The following is a 24,673-nucleotide window of genomic DNA, read 5'->3' as shown; positions in this document are numbered from 1 at the left end:
TTGAAACAAATGATTAAAATTTTAGGGGAAAGCTTCTGTATGTAAAGTCTTTGTCCTTTACTCAAGGAGCCTATGCAAATTGCTTCTGTCTCTCCCTCCTTTCCAGATATTAGATCTCCACTAAAGGTCTTTTCTCCCTTGCTCTTCCTACCCTATAGTCTGAGTGAATAGGTAGCAATGTTTTCTTCTTGCAAAAATGTTTTCACAGGGGTTGAAAAAACCCACATAAAAATAATTTCACCTTAAGGTAAGTGAAAAGTGTAGGTTAATATACTTGTAGGAAAAAAAATGAATTTATTAACAAAAACAAGAAGCTAGTTTAAGAAAAAAAGGCATATATTGTGTAGTTTAGTTCTGAGTGTGACTTATAGTAATTTGAAATAAAGTGAAATCTTTCTAGTTAAATCCTTTATGGAAATTAACTCCAATTAAAAATAGCATTTGGGATATTTTATTCATACTCCTCTACTGAGAAAGATAGAAGTAAGCTAGATGTAGAAAAGCCAGGGAATCAAAGATAGTATGGATCATACAGGGACCCTGTGGGAAGAAATGCTTCTCAAATAGAAAGCCATTTTGAACTTCCCTCGAGTGGGAAGATCCCCTGGAAAAGGGAAAGGCTACCTACTCCAGTACTCTGGCCTAGAGAATTCTACAGACTGTATGGGGTTGCAAAGACTTGGACACAACTGAGTGACTTTCACTTTAACTCTTTGAAGATAATGATCAGAACCTGACTGAATACTCTGCGTCTTAGATATACAAGTTCGTTTCTTTAGCTCTCATTTTTTTATGGGGTGCATCTTTTCTAGCTTTCTAGCATTTGGGTTAAAATCTTGCAGCTCTCTGAACGCTACTTAAAACACTGGAACAGTTTAATATTTAAATGTGTAAAAGATTCAGAAATCCCTTTACGCCAAAATATGGCATAAAAGGATTTCTGAATCTTTTACCGTTTCTAAAGCAATAGAAGAGACAAGCAATGAATAATAAGAAATTGCCTAGAAAATCCCATGGACGGAGGAGCCTGGTAGGCTGCAGTCCATGGGGTTGCTAAGAGTCCGGCACGACTTAGCGACTTCACTTTCGCTTTTCACTTTCATGCATTGGAGAAGGAAATGGCAGCCCACTCCATTGTTCTTGCCTGGAGAATCCCAGGGACAGTGGGCCCCCGTCTATGGGGTCAAACAGAGTCGGACACGACTAAAGTGACTTAGCAGCAGCAGCACTGTTAGAGAATTGCAGTTACTTCTTTGGTTCAGAAAAAACACAGAGAACTGTGATGTCTAGAGCTCATTATCACAGCCATTAGTCAGAACAGGTCTGCACAGGCAGATGGGGGTAAACAGAATGTCACAGGGATAGGACTAGGAGAGTAGAAAGGGAGAGGCTTGAAATTCTAAAATTCTCAATAAAGTCATTTCTAGATCTTTGTTTAAAAGTGCATGAAATAGGTACCTAGGAATAGGTAACACACTGGGCAGCATTAACTACAGACTATTGAGCTTAAATGTTTATCTGGCCATTCAGGCCCTAGAAAGATAATAAAGAATTGGTCAGAGAGTAGGTAAAAGTTGAAATGAGTGGGAAGAGAGGGAAAGAAGTGTTTATCAACATATGCAGTACTAGGTCAAGTACCATAGAAAAAACAGGAGAGGAAGAAGGAAGGCAACAGCAGAAGAAAAAGGGAAAACACAGAAGACACATGTTACCTCCAAAAATGTTAATAGTCTTACTGAAATGACAGCATACTGTTGATTCATTTGTCATTTAACAGTCATGTCAGCAAAAATAACCCTCAGCATCCAGAAACAACTAAGTTTACAATAAGAAGTTCACATGGTTATGTTTACATACGAGAAGAGTTAACAGATTAAAATAACTTTTTAATTTGTTTATACGTCAAAGTCCTTTTGTTTAAAGAATATAGTTCCAAATAAAGCCTAAATGAGTCACTGCAACAACTGAACACACTAGTTCTCAAAGCTGAGTTGGTGGAACAGATGAGAAACTTCATACATAAATTGGCCCCGGCTTTAAACTTTCAAACATATCTTACAAGGCTGCTGTAAAGCACCCAGGACAGAACTTGGGGATTCGGTAAATAGCCACTGCTACTCTAATAGAGAAGCAGTTTTACCCATTAATTCTACATCACCCCTCTCAGCAGTCATACTCAAATGGAGAGATTTTGCCGTTGAGGGGGTATCTGGCAGTGTCTGGAGACATTGTTTAATGTCATGACTGAGAATGGGGAGAAGTGCGTTACTGGTGTCTCATGAGTGGGCAGAGACCAGGAAAGCTACCAAACATCCTGTAATGCACAGGCCAGCCCCTTCCCCACTGCCACCCCAGCATCAAAGAATTATCCAGTCCAAAATACCTAACAGTGCCAAGGCTGAGAGAGCTTGCTCAGGAGTAGTGGCTCTCACACTGCAGAGCACTGCAATCACCTGGAGGGGTCCTAGACCAAACACTGCTGGGATCTACCCTAGACTTTCTAATTCAGTTGGTTTAGAATGCATTTCTAATCAGTTCCTGTGAAACACTGATGCTTCCCACTGTCTACACTTTGAGAGACACTGCTCTAGAGAAAAGCAATCAGGAGACAACTGACTAAGCAACTGGGGTTTTCTGTTCTCTGAAGGAGAATTACGATATTAAGCTTCAAAACGAAAGATTCACTCAAAAACAAGTTAAACTATGTATGCACATATACCCTGACTTAGGTGCAATCTTTTTCAATCTGACAACAAAAGCAACAAAGGTAAACAAGTGGAACTGCATCAAACCAAAACAAAAGAAATCCTCAACAAAATGAAAAGACAGCCTACTGGATGGGAGAAAACATTTGCAAATCATGTTCTGACATGAGGTTAATATCTAAAAACTAAATAAAGAACTCATGCAACTCAACAGCAACACCCCTCCCCAAACAATGGCAGAACAGACAGTTTCAACAGGTTGATAAAAAGTGCTCAGCATCGCTAATAATAAGGGAAATGCAAATCAAAACCACAATAAGGTATCACCTCACACCTGTCAGAATGGCTACTGTCAAGAGACAACAAGTGTTGGCAAAGTGTTAGTCACTCAGTGATGTCCAACTCTTTGTGACCCCATGGACTGTATGTAGCCCACCAGTCTCCTCCGTCCATGGGATTCTCCAGGCAAGAATACTAGAGTGTTTGACCGAAAACAACAAAATTCTGTAAAGCAATTATCCTTCAGTTAAGAAATAAGTAAATTAAAAAAGAAAAGAATACTGGAATGAGTTGCCATTCCCTTCTCCAGGGGATCTTCCCGACCCAGGGATCAAACCTGAGTTTCCTGCCTTTGCAGGCAGATTCTTTAACATCTGAGCTACCAGAAAAAAGGGAACCCCTGTGTGCTGTTGATGGGAATGTAAACTGACTCAGCCAGTATTGTAAATATTTTTAGTTCCTTTACAACTGGTAACATACAGAATGGTGACTATGGTTCATAATACTGTATTGCATATTTGAAAGTTGCTAACAGAGTGGGTCTTGAACATTCTCATCACAAGAAAAAAATTTTATAACTGCAAAATGACAGATGTTAACTAGACTTACTGTGGTGGTGCTCACTTTGCTATGTATACAAATATTAAATCATTATGTTGAAAACCTGAATAATATTTCACACCAATTATACCTAAACCTAAGAAACTGAAAACTAGGATAAAAAGTTAAAAACAAAATAAGTTAAACTTTATATGCATATATATGTGCGTGTGTATATATGGGTGTGTGTGTGTGTATATATATATATATATATAATTTTTTTTTCTTTTTTTAAAGAAGAGGAATCATGTTGTAAATTCAAATAATAATTACAGGTCATGACTCCAAGAGCGAAAATCATTGATGCAACATATGTTTCTCTGCATTTTCTTATATAGGGTACCAACATTCATAAGAGAAAAACTTTTTGAACTTTGCCAAACTTAGCTTACAAAAAAGTAACAGTAGATTAGAAAGCATACATTATTTTTAAAGTTTTTTAACTGGACCAGAGATAAATAAAAGATATGATAAGGTAGTTTTTTCACTGGAGATTATTTGAAATTTTATTTAAAATGACATTACAAACTAAACCTTTGTATTCCTGCAACACTAAGAATTCACTAAAAATATTTTCAAGTACTGATCAGAGTTTGTATGTGTGTGCTCAGTTATATCCAATTCTTTTGTGACCCCATGGACTGCAGCCCACCGGGTATAAACCTAGTCTTATAGACATGCACATTTATTGATTGCATCTCATACACAAAAATGTATTCTCTCTACCACTGATTAACTCTACAACACATGACCATTCACTGTTATCAATGAGCATTCACTGTTATCAATACTTATGCTAGTATAATTTGTAGCGTATTATGAAATAACTATCTAAACATTTTCACCAAGTTTTATTATTGATTATGTTTACTGCCAAGTATACTCAAAGAACTATAACAGGCTATGATCCAAATTATTACCAAATTTATTTATTCACTCAAATCATGTAACTCCCAAGAGCAACCTTTCTCCAGAAGGCAAGTAAAGTATCTTTATGGTTTTATATTAAAACACAAATGCATAAACTTTTTAGATTTCCATCATTATTTCTAATTACAGAAAGCAGAATACCAAAAGATTGATGTAAAACATGTAATATAATAAAATGCTTGTTTGTTCCACAGTAAAACTTAATTGAATGCTCAAGCAAGTTATACATTTTTTCTAAGCAAATTCTTGAAGCCACACACACAGTTTCAGACTGAACTTATTAACCTTACTGTAATGCACACAAAACAATAATGGCAATGACTAACTCAGCCATATGCATAAAAAAAAGCAAGCCAGTTAATGGCTAGAAAGAATTGTCAAACACCAAGAACACACTGGATTGCTCTGTATTCACTGCTTTGTATCACTGGGACATTAACTGTCCTATCCTTCAAGATAAAATAGTAAAGAGGGTACTCTTTATTATTATTACATGGTGAAAGTAAATAAGAATGAAATTAGACGCTGCTGCATTTGATCCAAAAATGGCAACCCACTCCAGTATTCTTGCCTGGAAAATCCCATGGACGGTGGAACCGGTAGGCTACAGTTCATGGGATCACAAAGAGTCAGACATGACTGAGCAACTTCAAATCTACTGACACACATTCACGATACTATCAACATCTAACTCAACGCATCTCGACATGAATGTCTCAGAGACATTTCAAACTTTTCTCTTCAAAGCTGACCTTCTCAATTTGGCTTTGCTCCTCATCCCAAACCTATTCTTTAACTAGTTATTTCATATCATGGTATAAAGTACCACTACCCATCCAGCTGCCCAGGTCGGAACTCAGGAATGATTCCTTTCTTTCAGTCTAACCTTGAAACTGTATACAAGCCCTTGTGTCCCCATCCTTTGAAGTAAAAAGCTTTTGTTTTAGGTCTTCCAGGCCTCACTTGAGTCTCTAAAGCCTGACTCAAGAGTTAATGATTAGGAAATGTGAAGATGTGGAAACAAAGAATAATAGTTGTTGGGCTGGGAAACTGTTTAGACCATAAATTCACCACATAGTAGAATCACCCAACTCACAGTTCCCTGAAAGATGGAAACACTCCTAAGTTGTTTTTATAGGAAGAAAACCCACCAGATTAAAACTGCTGACTGCAAGAATATAGAGCCTAGGCTGGTCAGAAACAGAAGGCTGACAATGTTTGCAGCTTCACCTCGATGTCAACCAGTCTGAGAACTGTGCACAAGCTAATCACGCTCCTTGTAGCCCCCTCCCTCACACTGCCTTAAAAACCTCTTCCCTGAAAGTCAGCAGGGAGAAGGGGTCTCTGGAGCAAGAGCTGCCCATCCTCCTTGCTCTGGTGCCCTGAAGTAAATGCTGTACTTTCCTGCACCACAACCTGGTTGTCTGTCGACTGGCTTTACTGAGTGCAGGAGAACAGACCCAAGATTGCTTTGGTAACAACCTTACTGTCCAGTCTAACAACAGATTCTGTCAAGCCTCGCTCCAAAATAAACCCCAGATTTATTGATGCTTCTCCATCTCAATCATCATGACCCTAAAGACCACCATCACCTTACACAGGGACCTACTACTACAGACTCTCCCCTTCTACTCCTGGCTCCCTCTATTTCATTCAGCATTCAGTAGCTAGTTCTTCCATCACACTCTGTATCTCATCACTCTCCTGCTTAAAAATCCTCCTACAGCTTCCCACTGCACTTAGTATAGAAATTCTTTTCCTTGACTTAAAAGGCCCTATATCATCTAGCTCTTTCCCATCTCTCTAACCTCATCCCACGTCACTGGCCAAGACACAGTGGTCTTCTATTCCTTAAAATGTACCAAATTCAATATGCCATTCCCCAATTTGACTAGTTTCCTCTCATCTTTAAGACTTGAGCTTAAACATCATCTCCTCAAACAGGTCTTCTATAACTATCTTAATAAAAACAGGCCCAATTCCTAATTATCTCTATTCTCAGCACTTTGTTTATTGCTTTCAAAACAGAACAAGATCACTGCCAAAAGGAAGCTGTCACACAAGACTCATGGAAAGAACCAGATAATAGAAAAGTGACAGTTTCGCTACACAGCATTTTTTTAATGATGAGACTACATGATAGATTGGTCTCACAAGAGGAGAAATCTGACAAGCACACTAGAGGAGAAGGGTATCCAGGGGAAAACACTTCTGTTATCTCTCACTTTTGCTGAAAGCTAAAAATAGGATTGTTCTTCAACAGTACCTAGCACTTTCCCCCACCTGAGGGCCCTGCTGTTCCTTCTGCCTAGGAAGGTATTATTCACCCCAGATAAATGCAGGGTCCTGCTTCAGACCTTCATTTCATCCAACCAGTGATACCTTCTGTGACCACCTGATTAAAAATAGCAATGCCCTCTCCCAACACAGAACGTTCTCTCTTTGCATGCTTTTTCTCCCATAGCACTCATCATCATAAGGTGTATAATGCATTTTACTTTTCTATATACTTACTGTCTACCTCCCCCACTATAATGTAAGTTGCATAGGGCAGGAAATTCAGTCTATTTTGTTCACTACTTCATCTTAAGTATGGATTCAGTAATTACCTGTTCAATGAATTAATATTAATATGATACCCATAAAAGATGAACCAAGTTATAGCACGAATGTGATGGTATTTTTTATGTGTCAATTTGACCAGCCATGGATGCCCAGACTAAACATTTCTGAGTGTGCCTGTGAGGGTGTTTTGTGCTGAGATTAGCATATGTGAGTATGTGGCATTTCAGTAGATGGCCCATGGCAATGTGGACATCATCCCATCAGTTGAGATTGAGAATAGAACAAAAAGTAAGGCAGAGGAAACAGGAATCTGCCCCCCCCCCCCTTTTTTCTGCTCCATATCCTGAACTGAGACATTTCATCTTTTCCTACCATTAGACTAGGACTTATACCAGTAGGATCCTTGGTTCTCAGGCTTCGGACTTGGACTGAATTACACCATCGACTTTTTTGAGTCTTCAGCTTGCAGAAGGCAGACTGTGGGACTTCTAAGCCTCCAAAATCACCTAAGTCAATTCCTCATAATAAACCTCCATGTGTGTGTGTTCATTCTATTTCTCTGCAGAATCCTAATAAAAGGGACATGTAAAAAGAGTGGGAGGGGGCTTCCCTGGTGGCTCAGTGGTAAAGAACCCGTCTGCCAAGGCAGGAGACACGAGTTTGGTTCCTGACCCAGGAAGATCCCACATGTTGTGGAACAGCTAAGCCCCTGCACCACGACTACTAAGCCTGTGCTCTAGAGCCCAGGAGCCGCAACTGCTGAAGCCCACATGTCCACAGCGAGAGAAGCCACCAGTGAGAAGCCTGAGCGTCGCAACTTCAGAGCAGTGCCCCATCGCCAAAACTGGAGAAGAGCCCCTGTGGCACCAAGACCCAGCAAAGCCAAGCACAAAGAAACGAAGTGGAGACTAAATACTAACAACAGATGAGTCTCTATGAGAAATTACGTCTGTGACACCTAAGGCACATTGAAAAAAGAAGAAGAGTGTAGGAAGGTTAACAATAAGGATGAGGTGCTGCTGCTGCTGCTGCTGCGTCGCTTCAGTTGTGTCCAACTCTGTGCAACCCCACAGACAGCAGCCCACCGGGCTCTGCCATCCCTGGGATTCTCCAAGCAAGAACACTGCAGCGGGTTGCCATTTCCTTCTCCAATGCATGAAAGTAAAAAGTGAAAGGGAAGTCGCTTAGTCCTGTTCAACTCTTCACGACGCCATGGACTGCAACCTACCAGGCTCCTCTGTAGGGATTTTCCAGGCAAGAGTACTGCAGTGGGGTTTATTTAAAAAAAAAAAAAAGAGGAAAAACAAACAAGCTTCATAAACCATGCATGGCAAAGGAATGCAAGGAGAACATTATTGGGAAAGACAGTATCATATTAAGAGACGACAGAGCTCAACTATCCAGCTTCTCTTTAGTTTTCATTTTCTTCAACAACAGAGTGATTTTCAAAGAAGAAATGTGTGAAAACATAGCTAAAATTAAAATGATGCTTCAAAAAACTCAGACCTAACAGCAGGTACTCTGCTTTAAAAATTAATACAAGCCTTCAGATTACTTCTGTGAACACAAAAAGAACTTAAAGATAGGATTACAAAACCAATCCCAATAATCTTATGAAACAATGGAAAATGGGAGAGATGCCTGAGGTCAGCAGACAGACAAATGTTTCAACCTAAAAATATGAATGGATTTTATCAACTGGTAAGCCTGACATCAATCTTTAGCAAAGTTTTATGTTTTAGAGCCTTCAGAAAACAATAATTAGCAGAAACCAGCATAAATTTTAAAATATGAGTAGCATCAAAGTGACTTATGCTTCTTTTTATGATGGTATTTAAGGGTCTGGGTATCAAAAAAATGACTTATCTTGATCACCATGCCCTAGTCAGAATAGCCTTCTTAAGCACTTCCAGAATTTATTAAGCTCTTTTCTGCTCCTCAGCCTAACCCATATCATTCCCTGTTCTGGGAACACTTTCATCACAACCACTCTGCTCCCTATCCTTTCCTCTACAGCCCAAACCATAAATGTAATAATTATTTAAAGGCTGTCTGTTTAATGTCTGCCTCCCCCACCAGGCTGTAAACTCTGAGGGGAGCAATCATGGCCGTTGTACTTAGCTCAGTGGCCCCTATGCCCAGCACAGTGCCTGGCACATGGTGGATTCTTATAATGGGCTAATCCATACTACCAGGATCTGGGCATAACTCTCCTGTACAGAAAGCTGTTTCCAAGACTTGATTAAATATCAGAGTATAAAGTCTGTGAAGAATATAAATCTGTGAACAATCTTAGTGGCACTAATCTAATTTCTATAAACTCAAAAGTGGAGGAGGGGTGAGAATAGATGAAACAAGACTGACCGTATACCAATAACTGCTGAGGCTGGGTGATGGATATTTGGACACTCACCATGCTATTTTCTCTGCTCTTATTTATACAAAATGATCCCAGTGTTTTCATAACTGATTTTAAAAAACTGAGTTTTTCTAAAGAAAGGAAGCTTACCAAATAGTGACCTTTCATTAAGACAAAAGGTTCAAGAAGAGTACTTATGCTTCCTACTGACAGTTCAACTTAGGAATCTCCTTCCACACCACTTACACATTGGAACAGCACTAAGGTAACAGCACAGAAAGGAAGCTTCAAGATAGAGATTTCAGTCCAAAAATCTCTTGTCTTCCTGTTTTAGTAGTCTTTCTGTGATACCCCATTTATTTCTAGAAAATTTATCTACCGCCTTTTACCTAAGACCTGCTTGAAAAGGCCAAGGAGGAAACGAGAAGTAAAGTAAGAAAGAGGGAGAGAGAAATGATAAACAATAATTATTCTTCCAGGAAGTCCTCTGCAAGTATCTAATCATCAGAATTCAAGTGTAAGTGATTACCACTGGACAGTCAGGAGTTTGAGTCTTGTGAGGTATAACCACCTCGATATTTATAAGGAAACTCCAGTTTAGAGAGAAGAGTGATCTACTATGGGCACACAACAAATAGCAGATAAGCAAAGAAAGACCAGGCCCAGTGGTCCAAGAAGGACCAATAGACTCTCAGTCCAATACTCAGTCTCAGTCCAGCTGACAAAAACCAAGCAATGCAAACACAGCCCAGCTATCTCTATTGTATAAGCCTGCTAGAATCACTGTTTGTTTTACATCACCTAACAAGCCAAAGCATTTTCAAAATGTTACAACTTATCATAAAATTCACCTTTGGTTAATCACTATTTTCTCTTAAAAATCAGTATTAAGTTAAAATGGTACATTACCAAATAATGCCTCTAAAACATAACTTAGCTCAAAGGATTAACCATACTTTATAAACAATGTAAAATTTCAATAATTAGCAGTCAAAACTTGCATATGGAACTTATTTGATGTCATCTTTTCTTTTTTGGTATACCCAGAAAATCAAAGCTAAAAACTGTCATATATTAGGTTAAAAATATTTTTTAGAGATTTCCTCAAATCTCTAGCTTATAAGAAGAACTTTCTGACATTTAATAGAAAATAGCCTGCAAACACAGTGACAAGTGCCTCATAAATAATAAAAATGCTACTTTCTTTTCTTTTTTTGTGGTCATTACCTTTGTTTCAAGGAGAGGTTAGATACTCTGGTAACTAAAATGAAAACCGGTAAAAAACACTGAAAGGCACAGTATGTCTTAAATGAGTTTTCTTGGTTTCAAAAGCTTTTCTTATTTCTCTTTCACAGAGACCTGAAAAATTAAAATTAGCATTTGAAAGTATTCAAAAATTGTTTAAATTGTTTAGTTGCTATGTTCTACAGGTGCAGTTCTGAATGAAATAAATTTACCATCTGCTTTGTCTCAGTTCTGCCAATTTACAATTACACTAACCAACAGGTGAAACATCTTTGCCCTAACAAATTTATAAGACTTTCTTTTGGATGGAAAAATTCTTAAATATAAAAACCCACTTCCATATTAAAATTGTTACAGGTACTTCCTCTTTTTTTACACTAATATTAATCTGTTTATGAAAAGCTGTTAACATTTCCTGGCTGTACTAGACAGGATTAAAATAAAGGAGTCAGTCAGTCAATATTTATTTTGTCCATTCTATGCCTAAAGGTATACTTGGTACTGGGGATACAGAAAATGCATGATATACTCTAACCAAGAGAAAGTTATATTCTAGCAGAATACATAAACCATAACTATACCAGAGTGTGAAACATGAGAGCAAAAATGCAGATGAATGGACAAGGAGCCATAACAGCGTGAAAAGATAAATGGTTCTGCCTCCACCTGGCTGTAAGTTTCATCAAAACAGGATCCATGTTTGTTCTATCGCTGCTGGGTGATCACTAGCTCCTAGCATAGTGTCAGGTACATGATAGATGTTCAAAAGATACTTCGTTTGGCTAAAAAAACAATGAGAAAGAGGCAAGATTTCATGTAGAGGGTGATAACAGAGAGGAACATTAAAACATTAAGTAAAAAATTAAATAGACTAAAAGAAAGGAAAAGCTTACTCCAGGAAGAAGGAACAGAATGTACTACACCCACCTTTTACCAATTTACCTTAATGCAGGCAACAGTCAACATTTTACCCCAAACTATATTTTCTACAAACAACCTTTACCCAGCTGAAGATTTCCTAAATGTATATTTCACCTTTAAAAAGTTGAGTTTCCACAGGACTCCGTGTGTAAGATTTTTGAGTGTGTAAACTCAATCATTACCAGTACCAATAAAACCAAACATAATTGCTACAAAAATAATTTATAGCTAAAAAAGGAATAAAGTATAATTTAACCACATACCATTTCAAGTTGGAGTTTATGAAACTAAATTTGAAAAGTACTTTAATAAAAGTGAAATGAATAAAAATAACTTTAAAACAGTCACACAACCAAGAAAGACTATATAAGCTAAGACAAAAACAGGAAAAAAGGAATTTTAGGCCAAAAAATTGCAATGAAGGCAGTTATTAGACTAAATCTGATAAGTTTATACCAAGTTCTGAAAGTGTGACATGATGAGTCACGCTCTGCATGCGTGCGTGCTAAGTCACTTCAGTCGTGTCTGAGTCTTTGCGACCCTGTGGACTGTAGAACGCCAGGCTCCTCTGTCCATGAGATTCTCTAGGCAAGAGTACTGGAGTACTGGAGGGGTTGCCATGCCCCCCTCCAGCGGATCTTCCTGACCCAGGGATCAAACCCACATCTCTAATGTCTTCTGCATTGGCAGGTGAGTCCTCTACCACCAGTGCCACCTGAGAAGTCATGCTTTAGATCAATGATAAGTAAAAGCTATTGGTTTAATAACCTGTAGGCTCACAAGTGTTTTCTAAAAGGGTTAGAGAATAAATATTGTAAGTTGTGGGCTACATGGTCTCTTCCAAAACTATTAACTCAGCAGCTGTAGCATGAAAATAGCTATAAACAATACTTAAATGACCTGGGGTGGCAGGGGTCTAATAAAGCTTTATTTACAAAAACAGGTAGTTGGCTCATGACCACAGTTTGCCAACTCCTGTTCTAGAGTTTCCAAACTGATTTCTCAGTATTTTATTAAGACAGCTTTACTTCCTTTCAAACTCTTTCACATAAACTATGTCAGTGTTTCATAAAGTCTTCTAAAGACACATAAGAAAACAAAGCAGATATTCTTTTGTTTTACAGATAAAGAAACTGAAGCTAAAGGGATTGAGTGACTTGCCCTAAAGAGCTGCCAGAAGAACTGAGACTAAAAACCACACCTTTGTTGTTTTCACAACTCTTACCCATCACCTTCTGTACCCAATTATGCAATGCCCCAGCTGAAAGAGTTCAATCATTTTTAGAATCTTCTGCAGAATCCCAGGGCTCTCTATAGCTGACTCATCATCCTCATGATAGATTTCAAGAACATCTATTTAAAAGTCTATCTAAATTATTTACTTATATTCCGAAGCCAAATTACTCTCAGATCCCTTCTCTCTTTAGGATATTTCTGTCTTATTCCATTTAAGTAATCTTATTCACAAGCCTCCTGAAACACCACTTCATCTACAGACAGCCAGTCAGGAAAAAGAAAAAGTACTCCTTCTTAAGAGGTTGTAAATTCTTTTGATCACTTAATAAGAATATGTGTACTCAGTAATACAAATGAGGTGAAAAGCCTGGTGCCTTCCTTTTGCAAAGCTTACAACCTAACTGATACATATGAGAGGCACAAATACAAAACTAAGGAGCAACTCCATGTAACTTGGATCAAATATAAGAAACTTGAAATAAATGAGAAAATTTATAGGACACGTCATAAAATGTACACCTTTTGTACTACAGAAGTCAAAGACAATGCCCTGCAGTTTTCATAATGAAAGTTTAATAAATACTAAATAACTACAGACATCTCTTTGACATGGTAATTATGCAGTACAAAAGATAAAACTGTATCATATTTTTTCAACTATTTTTTTTAGGGGAGTAAGAGGGGTTTCTCTTATTCTAGTTGTTGCCATGAAAGAGCTGCTTTCTTATTGTACTAAGTTGCTACAATAACTATCAAAGATGGGAAAAATATAGACAGTCCTTGCTCTACACAGTAGTACAGAACTGGAAAAGTGATCATGCAAGATGAAACCATGCAAAGTGATCCTAACAGTTAATGAGAAAATGTACAACTGTCTATGACCTTTTAGAAAACTGTCAAAACATTAAAATCTCTGATGGTTATAAAAGGCACAGGAAAATGAAAAAAGTAAATAAAACTAGTATTTATTTAGTATGCTGTGTTATTTATAGTGCACCAATTAAAACATTAGGCACATGGAGTATCGAAGGACTTTATTTGTAAAACTCAAGCACAGTTTAAACAGTGCTTGCTTTCTTGACATATAACTTACAAGCAAGCATCTTTCCTGAACCTTGGCAAACTGTCACACTCCTTGCTAAGTTTGGATCAACTTCAAACATGTTACTTGCACTTTCATGGTCAGAAATATCCCTGTTCCTTTAATGAGATAGTTTTGCCGGCATCATTCCCTCCAGGATAACTTCATCCTTTTCAACACAACCAGTTCACTCATGCGTGTGGAAGAGTTTGCCTTTACTAAGTTCCTACGGGTGCATTTCTGAAGTCCCTCAATCTGGTAGTGTCAAGAGTCTCACAGTTATATCTTCTAAAATTCCACTGCATTTTATTCAAATTTCACTTCCAGCACTATCACTTTTTGTTTCTTTGCTACACTTTCATCTTTCTTGGCTAATTCCCCCTTTCAATAATCCAGTTTTACAAGTGTTACATGGGTTTATCAATGGATACAAGGAAGCAACAATGCTTTGCTGTCTGTGAGTGAACAACATAACAGCTGCATAACGACCATTCACTGACAAGATGCTGAAAGGAGTGGCATGATTGGTCACTGATTATGATGTGTATCTGCTGTCACATAATTACTGAAGAACTTGCATTATTTAACTGAAGCATGTTAACTGAAATGCATGCAGATCTGACCCATGCAAAGTGAGAACTGCCTGTACACAGAACTGTGTGAAGACACGAGGGCAATCAGTTGTAGGCAAGGTTAAGGAACTATGATCTCTAAGAGACAGAGAACACAGCATAAGGTGCAGACTGCCCTCAGCTGTTCCCTTGAGTGTATTTTCTAAATCCCAGCCAGGAGAGGAGAATCTGAGCACAAAGCAAGGCTTACTATTCGGAGAAAGCAGAGACTAGAGTCTGTGCCTCTATGCAAGTGGAGGTATTTTGGTACATTCAGAGGGTATTCAGTTGCAGTTCCAGAAAGATCATGACTATAAGTAAGGGCACTTTTTCCAGAAGCTAAAGACAGGAAGTTTATCCTGTCTTATGTCATGGGCAAAGCAATCTGTCTAATGCTAGGAAATTCAGGAAGAGAGGATGCTAGAACAGTACAAGGTAAGTAAGGGATCACCAAAGGTAGCTTCTTTGTGAAATTTTGTGCACAGAGGCTACAATTTAAACTTGTACCACCAACCCTAAGATGTACCAACTACTCACAGGATACAGTTACTTTATACTTCATAAAGTGGTATTGTGAAATTAAACACTGCTATATTTACCATTTTGTAAACCCATCCAGAGTTGCTTGTGATCTTTTTTCTGCATTTCATTGATTACTTGACTTTTGTGCTTTAAAGCATCAGCTTCTTTCACACAAGACATAAAATGAGCTTCAATTACATCCTTAGATGGACAGTGTAGAAGGTCCTTTTCTGGAAAACTCTATCAAAAGAAAAAAATACACATATTAAACAGGTATGCACATTACAAAATTAGTGCCTCAAAGAACTGTTATCTCCCACAATTTTTCAATATTTTAAGCAAACCACCTCATACCTTCACAATAGAAATTTTGACATAACTCCAAATATTTTAAAAGTTAACTTAAAAATCTTTAGCTATCTGGCATCGTCTGACTTTTCTCTAATCCCTGTGTGATATGATATGAATTTATACAACTTGAAAAATGATATGAAAGAGCAATTCTAAAAATATTGGGATGGCCAAAAAGCTGGTTCAGTTTCCCTGCCCTGAACAAACTTTTTGGGCAACACAATAACTTTTTGACCGACCATACCAAGTACTAGCAAGAATGAGGATGGAAAAACAAAATGGTAAAACCACTTTGGAAAATGGTCTGGTACTTTCTTTAAAAGAGCAAACAAACATTTATCATCTGATATTCTACAACTAATATTTACTTAAGAGCAATAAAAGCATGTGTCCACACAAAGAATTGTATATGAATGTTCATAGCAGCTTTATTTGGAGCAGTGAGAACACAGGAAACAACCTAAATGTCAACAAGTAAACAAATATACGAACTGCGGTATCAACTTATCCAAGTGTGCACTTTTAACATGTATAATTTGCTTTACGTCAATTAGAGCTTAACAAAGCTGTTAAAATGTAAGGTCAAATAGCTAAATTTACATTCTTTACCTTCACTGAATCTTTTAGGCAGTTGAGGCAACGATCACTGGACAAATGAGCATTTATGTAAATGAGATGACTAATGCACTTTTCACCAAAAAAACAGATATTAACAATAACTCTAATATAGAACACTTAGTATGTGACACTGTACTTAGACTTTCAATATGGATATTAAAGTTTTCATAACAACTTGAGGTAAACATTACTGTTACTGCTATTTTACAGATTAAAAAATATATAAATAAAGCTCTGGGAGTAAATACAATTGCACAGCTTGCAAGTGGTGGAGCTAGGATTAGTCTGACTCAACAGTCCCAGCTTTTAAACCACTATGCAATACCACTTCCTCCCTAAGACCTAAATATGCATTTAATGATTATACTCAAACATTATCTTACCAAAAAAAGATATTGTTCTATAAGTCCTTTAATAAAAATTGAATCAAATGTTAACGGTAGAAAATAGCATTTAGTTACAGCCTACTCAAGCTATTGTATTAACAGAAAACACTCAATTACCCAAGTTACAGATAGCTCCTAAATGACAAGGAAATTTACCACAGATGCCTTCCTACCAAAAGAAAAGGCATTTGATTACCTATGCTGCTGCTGCTGCTGCTAAGTCGCTTCAGTCGTGTCCGACTCTGTGCGACCCCATAGACAGCAGCCCACCAGGCTCCCCCGTCCCTGGGATTCTCCAGGCAAGAACACTGGAGTGGGTTGCCATTTCCTTCTCCAAGGCATGAAAGTGAAAAGTGAAAGTGAAGTAGCTCAGTCATGTCTGACTCCTAGCAACCCCACCGACTGCAGCCTACCAGGCTCCTCCGTCCATGGGATTTTCCAGGCAAGAGTACTGGAGTGGGTTGCTCTCCTAAATCACATTTTTAAAATACAAATAATCAGTCACATCTCCCTCTATTCTCACAGAGTTCAGGCCCACAGCTTCTACTGAGTAAAACATGAGCCACTATATAACTACCCATCAGAGCAGAAGGAAACAGCTGAGACCACCAAATTGTCTCTCTTAGGTACAAAAGGATTCCAGATTCATGGTGCTCTTGAACTAGAAGCCCATGAAGAATTAAGACGGATGCTTTCAGACACAGGCACACAAAGGCAAAGAGGAGGAGAAAATATAAAATTTCATAACAACGAGAAGGCAAAAGAATATGAGTGACAGACAAAACTAAAAGATGAGAGAGATAAGGGCAATAGAGAGACTGTCCATGCTTTAATCAACTTCACAGTCAGCTATATTTGCTTTCTATCAGCTAGATTGAAGGGAGTTATCCTGGCTTCTGGACCAAGACAAAGAATTGAGTGCATATCATATCAATTCTATTACAGTCAAATGAACAAGCATTATGGTAAGTATTGCTATTTTAAAAAAATTTTAGTTTTGTTATACTTGATCTATAAAATTACATGGGCTTTATTCAGATATTATACAGTTCACTGTGCTGCAAATTATCCACTCTGGTTATGAATGTGTGGCAGAAAATATAAAAGTTCATACTCCAAAAAAAGACTTTCCATGTAGTTTAAATTATGACCTGAAAAGTTCAAGTGTTAGTCACTCAGTTGTGTCCAATTCTCTGCGACCCCATGGGCTAGAGCTCGCCAGGCTCCTCTGTCCATGAAATTCTCCAAGCAAGAATACTGGAGTGAGTTGACATTTCTTCCTCCAGGGGAACTTCCCGACCCAGGGTCTCCTGCATTTACAGGCAGATTCTTTACCATTTGAGCCACCAGGGGAAGACCTAGTTGAGCTCAAAAACTGTTAGAATTTCTTAAAATTGTATGCAACTTGATTATGAAAATAAAAGGAGTTAGGATCTCTCAAACCACCAGTTTGAGAAATCAGGAGGAAAAAAAAAAAAAATCCCACCATTTTTTATTGCTGCATCAGCATAGGCTGCTAATTCCTTTAATGGCTCTTATAACCAGAATGGTACTGAGGTTTTGCTTTTCCCAGACTTCCATTGCTTTGCAGGTTTCTAAACTTCTAATGCTGACACCTATAACTGATAGCTGACAATTCCAAATCATCAGTCTTTATAGTAAAAGAGGGGGGTCTGTCAAGAGTGTGTATTTGTACACCTACCCTTCCACAGAGAATGCCCTACATCTCTATGTAGGAGAAAGGTGGACTCCAGTGAACTCAGGGGAAGCACGAGAGCAGAAACAGCCTGCTATGCTTAGGCAGCCATAGCAGCTGAATTAATAGTTGCCATGAATACAGTGTCAAAGGTCTCGGCCAAACCCCGCTCAGATCCTACTTATGAAACGCTCTTCTTCCCAAGATGAGCTGGGGCTGGAGTGGAAAATCTTCTTTTTGAAAGCTTCACAACAAACTTACAAGCAGAATCTCGATTTGTTACATTTCTAAATCTCTTCTTACATACACTATCTTGTCAGTCCAAACAAATTCTTACAAATAAAGGCAGCAACTTCAACACCATGTTTTACTTGCTTTCATTAATCTTTCAAGTCAGAATCCTGATAAACTATATCTAATTTCACATTTTCCCTGAAAGGTTCCATTTACTTATGTAATATTACCTGTGTTCTTTAGATAAAATATTAATCCAGGCAGCCTGGAATATGTCCAGACACATTAGAAATAACCAAATAATACTAAACGAAACACTAAATTGAAACTACTTACAAAGTAAGTTGGGTGTGGGGAGTCCATTCAATCTATTAATAAGAAGATTATAAGCTCTATGACAACAGTAGAGCAAAACAAAAAAATCATTTTCCATGGAATGCTGATTCCTCCTTCTCCCTGTCTCCCGCTACTCATCAAGTTCAATCTACACCCTAAATAAATCTGAGAGTTTTGATGAAAATGGGTGCTGAATTTTGTCAAAAGCTTTTTTTGCATCTCTTCATCACATCATGATTTCTCTACTTTTTCTGTTAATGTTCAACACATTTACAACACATTTACATCAATTCATTGACAATGAAAGTTGAGTCACTCTTGTATTTGTGGGAAATTATAACATGGTCATGGTGTATTATCCTTTTTCACGTTGCTGGATTTGATTTGCTTGTATTTTTCTGAGTGTCTGCATCTAAGCTCATCAGAAAGGTTGGTCTGCAATTTTCTTTTAATATCTTTACTACGGCCTGTAAAACAAGTTGGGAACTATTCTCTCCCCTTCTATTTCTGGAAAAAGTGTAAAGAATGATATTGTTTAATTCCTTAAATATTTGCTAGAATTTACCAAGCATGAAACTAGGCAAGGAATTTTACTTTGTGAAAACGTTTCTATTAAATTACAAAGTCAACCTCTCTATATATATTTAGGGGCTATTCATATCTGCTACTTCTTTTTACTGAATTTATCCATTTATCAAATTTACTGGCATAAAGTTGTTCGTATTACTTCTTACTATCCTATTAATACTTAATAGGATGCAGTATTTTTCATTCCTGATATCAGAAATTGTGTTTTTGTACTATACAAAGTTTTTCAGTTTCCTCTAAGCACTGCTTTAGGTGACTCTCACCAACTTTAATATGTTGTGTTTCCACTATCATTCAGCCTGAAATACTTTAAAACCTCCCTTGTGATTCCTTCTTTGCTGTTGTTCAGTTGTTGTGTCAGACACTCTGCAACCCTATAGACTGTCAGCACGCCAGGCTTCCCTGTCCTTCACCATCTCTCAGAGTTTGCTGAAATTCATGTCCATTGAGTCAGTGATGCCATCTAACTATCTCATCCTCTGCTGCCCTTTTCTCCTTTGCCTTCAATCTTTCCCAGCATCACGATCTCTTGAAATGAGTCGGCTCTTCATATCAGGTGGCCAAAGTTTTGGAACTTCGGCTTCCGTGTGAGTTCTTCCAATGAATATTCAAGAAAGATTTCCTTTAGGATTGACTGGTTTGATTTCCTTGCTTCCAAGAGACTCTCAAGAGTCTTCTCTAGCACCACAGTTCAAAATCATCCATTATTTGGTGCTCAGCCTTCTTTATGGTCCAGCACTCACATCCATATCTGACTACTGGAAAAACCATAGCTTTGACTATATGGACCTTTGTTGGCAAAGTAATGTCTCTGCTTTTGAATATGCTGTACAGCTTTGTCATAGCTTTCCTTCCAAGAAGCAAGTGTCCTTTAATTTCATGGTTGCAGTCACCATCATCAGTGATTTTGGAGCCCAAGAAAATAAAATCTGTCACTGCTTCTACTTTTTCTCCTTCTATTTGCCATGAAGTGATGGCACAGGATGTCATGATCTTAAGTCAACTGTTCCATGTGAAGTTCTAACTGTTGCTTCTTAACTTGCATACAGGTTTCTCAGGAGACAGGCATGGTGGTCTGGTATTCCCATCTGTTTAAGAATTTCCCAGTTTGTTGTGATCCACACAGTCAAAGGTTTTAGCATAGTCAATGAAGCAGACATTTTTCTGAAATCCCCTTGCTTTCTCTAAGATCCAATGAACATTGGCAATTTGATCTCTGGTTCCTCTGCCTTTTCTAAACCCAGCTTGTACATCTGGAAGTTTTTGGTTCACATACTGTTGAAGTTTAATTTAAAGGATTTTGAGCATAATCTTACTAGAATGAGAAATGAGCATAACTGTATGGTAGCCTGAACATTCTTTGACATTGCTCTTCTTCGGGACTGAAATAAAACTGAATTTTTTCAGTCCCATGGCCACTACTGTGTTTTCCAAATTTGCTGACATATTGAGTGTAGCACTTCAATAGCATCATCTTTTAGGATTTTAAATAGCTCAGCTGAAATTCCATTACTTCCACTAACTCTGTTGGTACTTAATGCTTCCTAAGGCCCACTTGACTTTACACTCCAGGATGTCTGGCTCTAGGTAAGTGACCACACCATCATGTTTAAGACCTTTTTTTGTATAGTTTTGTGTATTCTTGCTACTACTTCCTAATATCTTCTGCTTCTATTAGGTCCTTACTGTTTCTGTCCTTTATCATGCCCATCCTTGCATGAAATGTTCCCTTGATCTCTCCAACTTTCTTGAAGAGATCTCTAGTCTTTCCCATTCTATTGCTTTCCTCTACTTCCTTACATTGTTCATTTAAGAAAGCCTTCTTATCTCTCCTTGCAATTCTCTGGAACTCTGCATTCAGTTCAGTATATCCTTCCCTTTCTCCCTTGCTTTTCACTTCTCTTCTTTCCTCAGCTATTTGTAAAGACTCCTTAGACGATCATTTTGCCTCTTGCATTTCTTCTTATTTGGGACCCACAAGTAAGTAATTGAGGATTTTACAGATTCATCCTTTAGACAAATGTGGTCACCTATTTTACTTACACATATTATTAACCCTTCCTTAAAATTATATTGGTGGTGGTGATTTAGTCACCAAGTCCTGTCTGGCTCTTTGTGACCCCATGGACTGTAGCCCGCCAGGCTCCTCTGTCCATGGGATTTCCCAGGCAAGAATACTGGAAAATGGGTTGCCATTTCCTTCCCCAGGGGGTCTTCCTGACCCAGGGACTGAACCCACATCTCCTGCACTGCAGGCAGGTTCTTTACTGCTGAACCACCAGCGAAGCCCAAAATATACTATTATCACCTTAGGTCATTTCTCTTTTAAAGAAGAGGTCATCTCCTCTACTTATCATTTATTTACCATTTCCAATGCTCTTCATTCTTGCCCATAGCTTCTTTCAGTGCTTTAACATGTCATTCCATTTTCCTTCGTTCTCCACTATTTGATGAAAAGTCAGCCATTGTTTAAGAGAACATTCTGTTCTCTTTTATGTGTCACTTTTTGGTGGCTGCTTTCAAGATTTTCTGTTTATAACTGGCTTTCAAAGGATTATAATGTGCCTAGGTGTAGTTTTCTATGTAGTTATTTGCTTTAGATTTGCTGAGCTTCTCTGACACATAGACTTGTGTTTTCTTCTCCAAATCTGGAAAATTACTAACTGTTGTGTCTTTAAAAAAAAAAAAAAAAAAACTGAGATATAACTCATATACAACTCATTTAAAACTGACCATTTTGAAGACTAGAACCCAGTAGTTTTTAGTATGCAATTTACTATCACATTAACATGGTATCTGAAACCACATCAATAAACATTCGACCTCTGTTACGTTAAAATTACAGATGCTAATCATGTACTTTGAATGAATCTTTCACACATGCATAATTTTACAACATCATGCATTGGTTATTTGGAATATAATTTTTTACTGAGTTAAGGTTAAATGTTCTCCAAATGTTTTCACATTACTCTATATAAAATCTCTTAAAATCTGACATGACAGTAAACCAATCATAAAGATTCTAAGCCTTTCCTATCATTATTACAATCCATCAACTAATTTAATCAGTAATTACAGAGAGCCTAGCATCCAATGCCAGCTAGCTTCCATAAAATGTGTGCGAGTGTCTCAGGGGTCTTTCACTCATATATCTCAGGCTCCTAGAACACTGCGTGGCTGGTCCACAGTAGACTGAATATTTGTTGAATGAATAAATAAATAGGTAGATATGATGTATCTTAACCTAGATTTCAAAGTTTTTTAGTGTATGACACACACACAATCTAACTACCAGAATTACTTGGCAACATAATGGGAAAGACCTGCTAGGCAACATGGAACCTCTACACTTATTATGCTTGAAGTAGTTTTACCTTCATACTATCCTAAACATTAATTACTATACATACAGGCAGACTTGGCTTTTCACAGTAACTGAAACTCATGCATATCAGAACCATGTCCTCTCTCTGTATGGTTTCGTAGTAACTAACGTCTATGGGAACATGGTGCTATGTGAAGCATTTTAGTCCAAATAATAGGGAAATAAATGTCAACGAGCCACAAATTCAATTTTAGAAAAATGGGAAGGAAAGCAACTTAGAAAGATATGGCAAGCCTCTGGGCACTCACTTTGAGTAAGTGTCCCTAACGCAAAAGCAAATCAGACACCTAAATGACTTTTCAAACTCTTAACGTGTTTCGCTCCCACTGTATCTCACATTTGAGAATCACCGCCTAGTAATCAACTAATAGAAGGGGTCCAGTCCTTCAGCAGTACTTGTGAATTGCTTATGCGGTGGGGCATGGAGAATCAGAGTGGTTAGAGAGAAAGAAAGATGAGATTTTTATAAAACACTGAGATAAAATTAAGTTACAATAAAACTAGCCTGGACTCTTGAAAAACTACAGGAATTAATATTTCTCAAAACAGACTTACATCAAGTCTTTGGCTTTCTGTCTCCTAACACTTCTCTTCATTCCGTCAAAATAGCCTTAGAGTTACTCATTGTTAGGTAACAATGAGTTCTGTTCTCATTGTTATGCCCACATGCTCATGCCCACATGCTCTCTGGATTTTGCTCTCCCTATTTGAGATTTTTTTAAATGAAAATAATTCCAAAATACTTTATTTCAAACATGTCTAGCTCCAATAAAAAACAGGCACTCATACATTAAATGTTTAAATGGTTGTGCCAAAAGTAAAGAAGAAATCGAAGGACATCTTACACATAAACACAAATGGTAGCTTGGCAAATAAAAGTATCATGGGAAAGCATAACAACTTAAAATTCTACTCCAAGGCTATTTACTAAGTAGTACCACAACTGAGACAAATGGCATATGCTATATAGACTATACCTTAAAATGTACTGTGATGTTCCAAGGAAGAGCTGAACTTGATGCAAGAAGATCAAACAGCAAACCAATTGGATAATGCCTAAAAGTTAAAGAGTACGTTATAAGAAAAAATAAATATTTAAAGTTAAACTACAAATGCAAAATAAGTTTCAAGTACATTTTAACATCAAGTATTAGGGGACTTTAACCACAAATCACAGGAAAGTGATATTTTACACAGTTACTTGCTTGGGCTAGTATGGCAAGTTTTCAGGCATCAGGGTTTTATTCCCCTCTAGCCATTTCATTCCCCAAGGAATTTTCAATATACACAATGAAATTGTACTAAGGAACCCTTTATCAGGCCTGAGCACTGTTATGTCACAGTACTGCAACACTTAATTATCATACCAGTATTCATTTTGGATGATGAGCTTTTTTTTTAAACAACTTACATTTTACAATTTTAAGAACTGAGAAGAGCACCTAAAGGGGCATGAAATCACTTATTTTGTACTTATTACTATTAACATTACAGCATATAAATTTCCAATCTTCTCTTTATGCAACAATTCTAAATATAGATTAGACTTATCCTTTACAAACTGTTATAACCTGTTTTTTTTTATGTCAATATTTTCTAAAGTCACTGAATATTCTTCTATAACCTAAAGTTTTTAAAAATAAGTAAATAAATTAGCAACTTCTAAATAAGAGAACATTTCCTAATATAATCCTTACTCACAGGGAAGCAAATTATTTACTAACAAACAAGTTAACAATACAGATCTTGCAGACTTCAAAGAACAAACCTTATTTTCTATACCCTTTTAAAGAATCTAAAGTAACAATTATCAAATTAAATAATCCCCCCAACAAAGGCCAATAGAGGACTGCTTGGTTTTATGCACAGTCTTGTTCCTTCCTCCATAATAACTATTAGTGAATTACTCCTAGGTTTAAGAGTAGAAAACTTTGAAAATACATCAATTTCAAAATGAGTGATCCAAATACATCACCTGACCAAAATTCAAATATTAGTTAACAGTATTTATGTTTGCCTACT

General features: G+C 37.4%; 1 protein-coding gene across 1 annotated transcript in view; it reads right to left on the bottom strand.

Moving 5' to 3' along the window:
- Window positions 1-24,673, bottom strand: part of ATG5 (autophagy related 5) — a 114,553-nt gene that overhangs the window by 58,933 nt on the left and 30,947 nt on the right. Inside the window, exons 4-5 of the mRNA XM_052646030.1 lie at window positions 23,629-23,707; window positions 15,132-15,294 (exon numbers count right to left, since the gene is read on the bottom strand). Coding sequence (XP_052501990.1) covers window positions 15,132-15,294; window positions 23,629-23,707 — 242 coding nt within the window. The remainder of the gene's footprint in view (window positions 1-15,131; window positions 15,295-23,628; window positions 23,708-24,673) is intronic.

This window comes from Budorcas taxicolor, chromosome 9 (assembly GCF_023091745.1).
Source record: "Budorcas taxicolor isolate Tak-1 chromosome 9, Takin1.1, whole genome shotgun sequence".
Taxonomy (NCBI): Eukaryota; Metazoa; Chordata; class Mammalia; order Artiodactyla; family Bovidae; genus Budorcas; species Budorcas taxicolor.
Note: the sequence above shows the minus strand (reverse complement) of the source record. Positions and strands in the feature narration are given on the sequence as shown.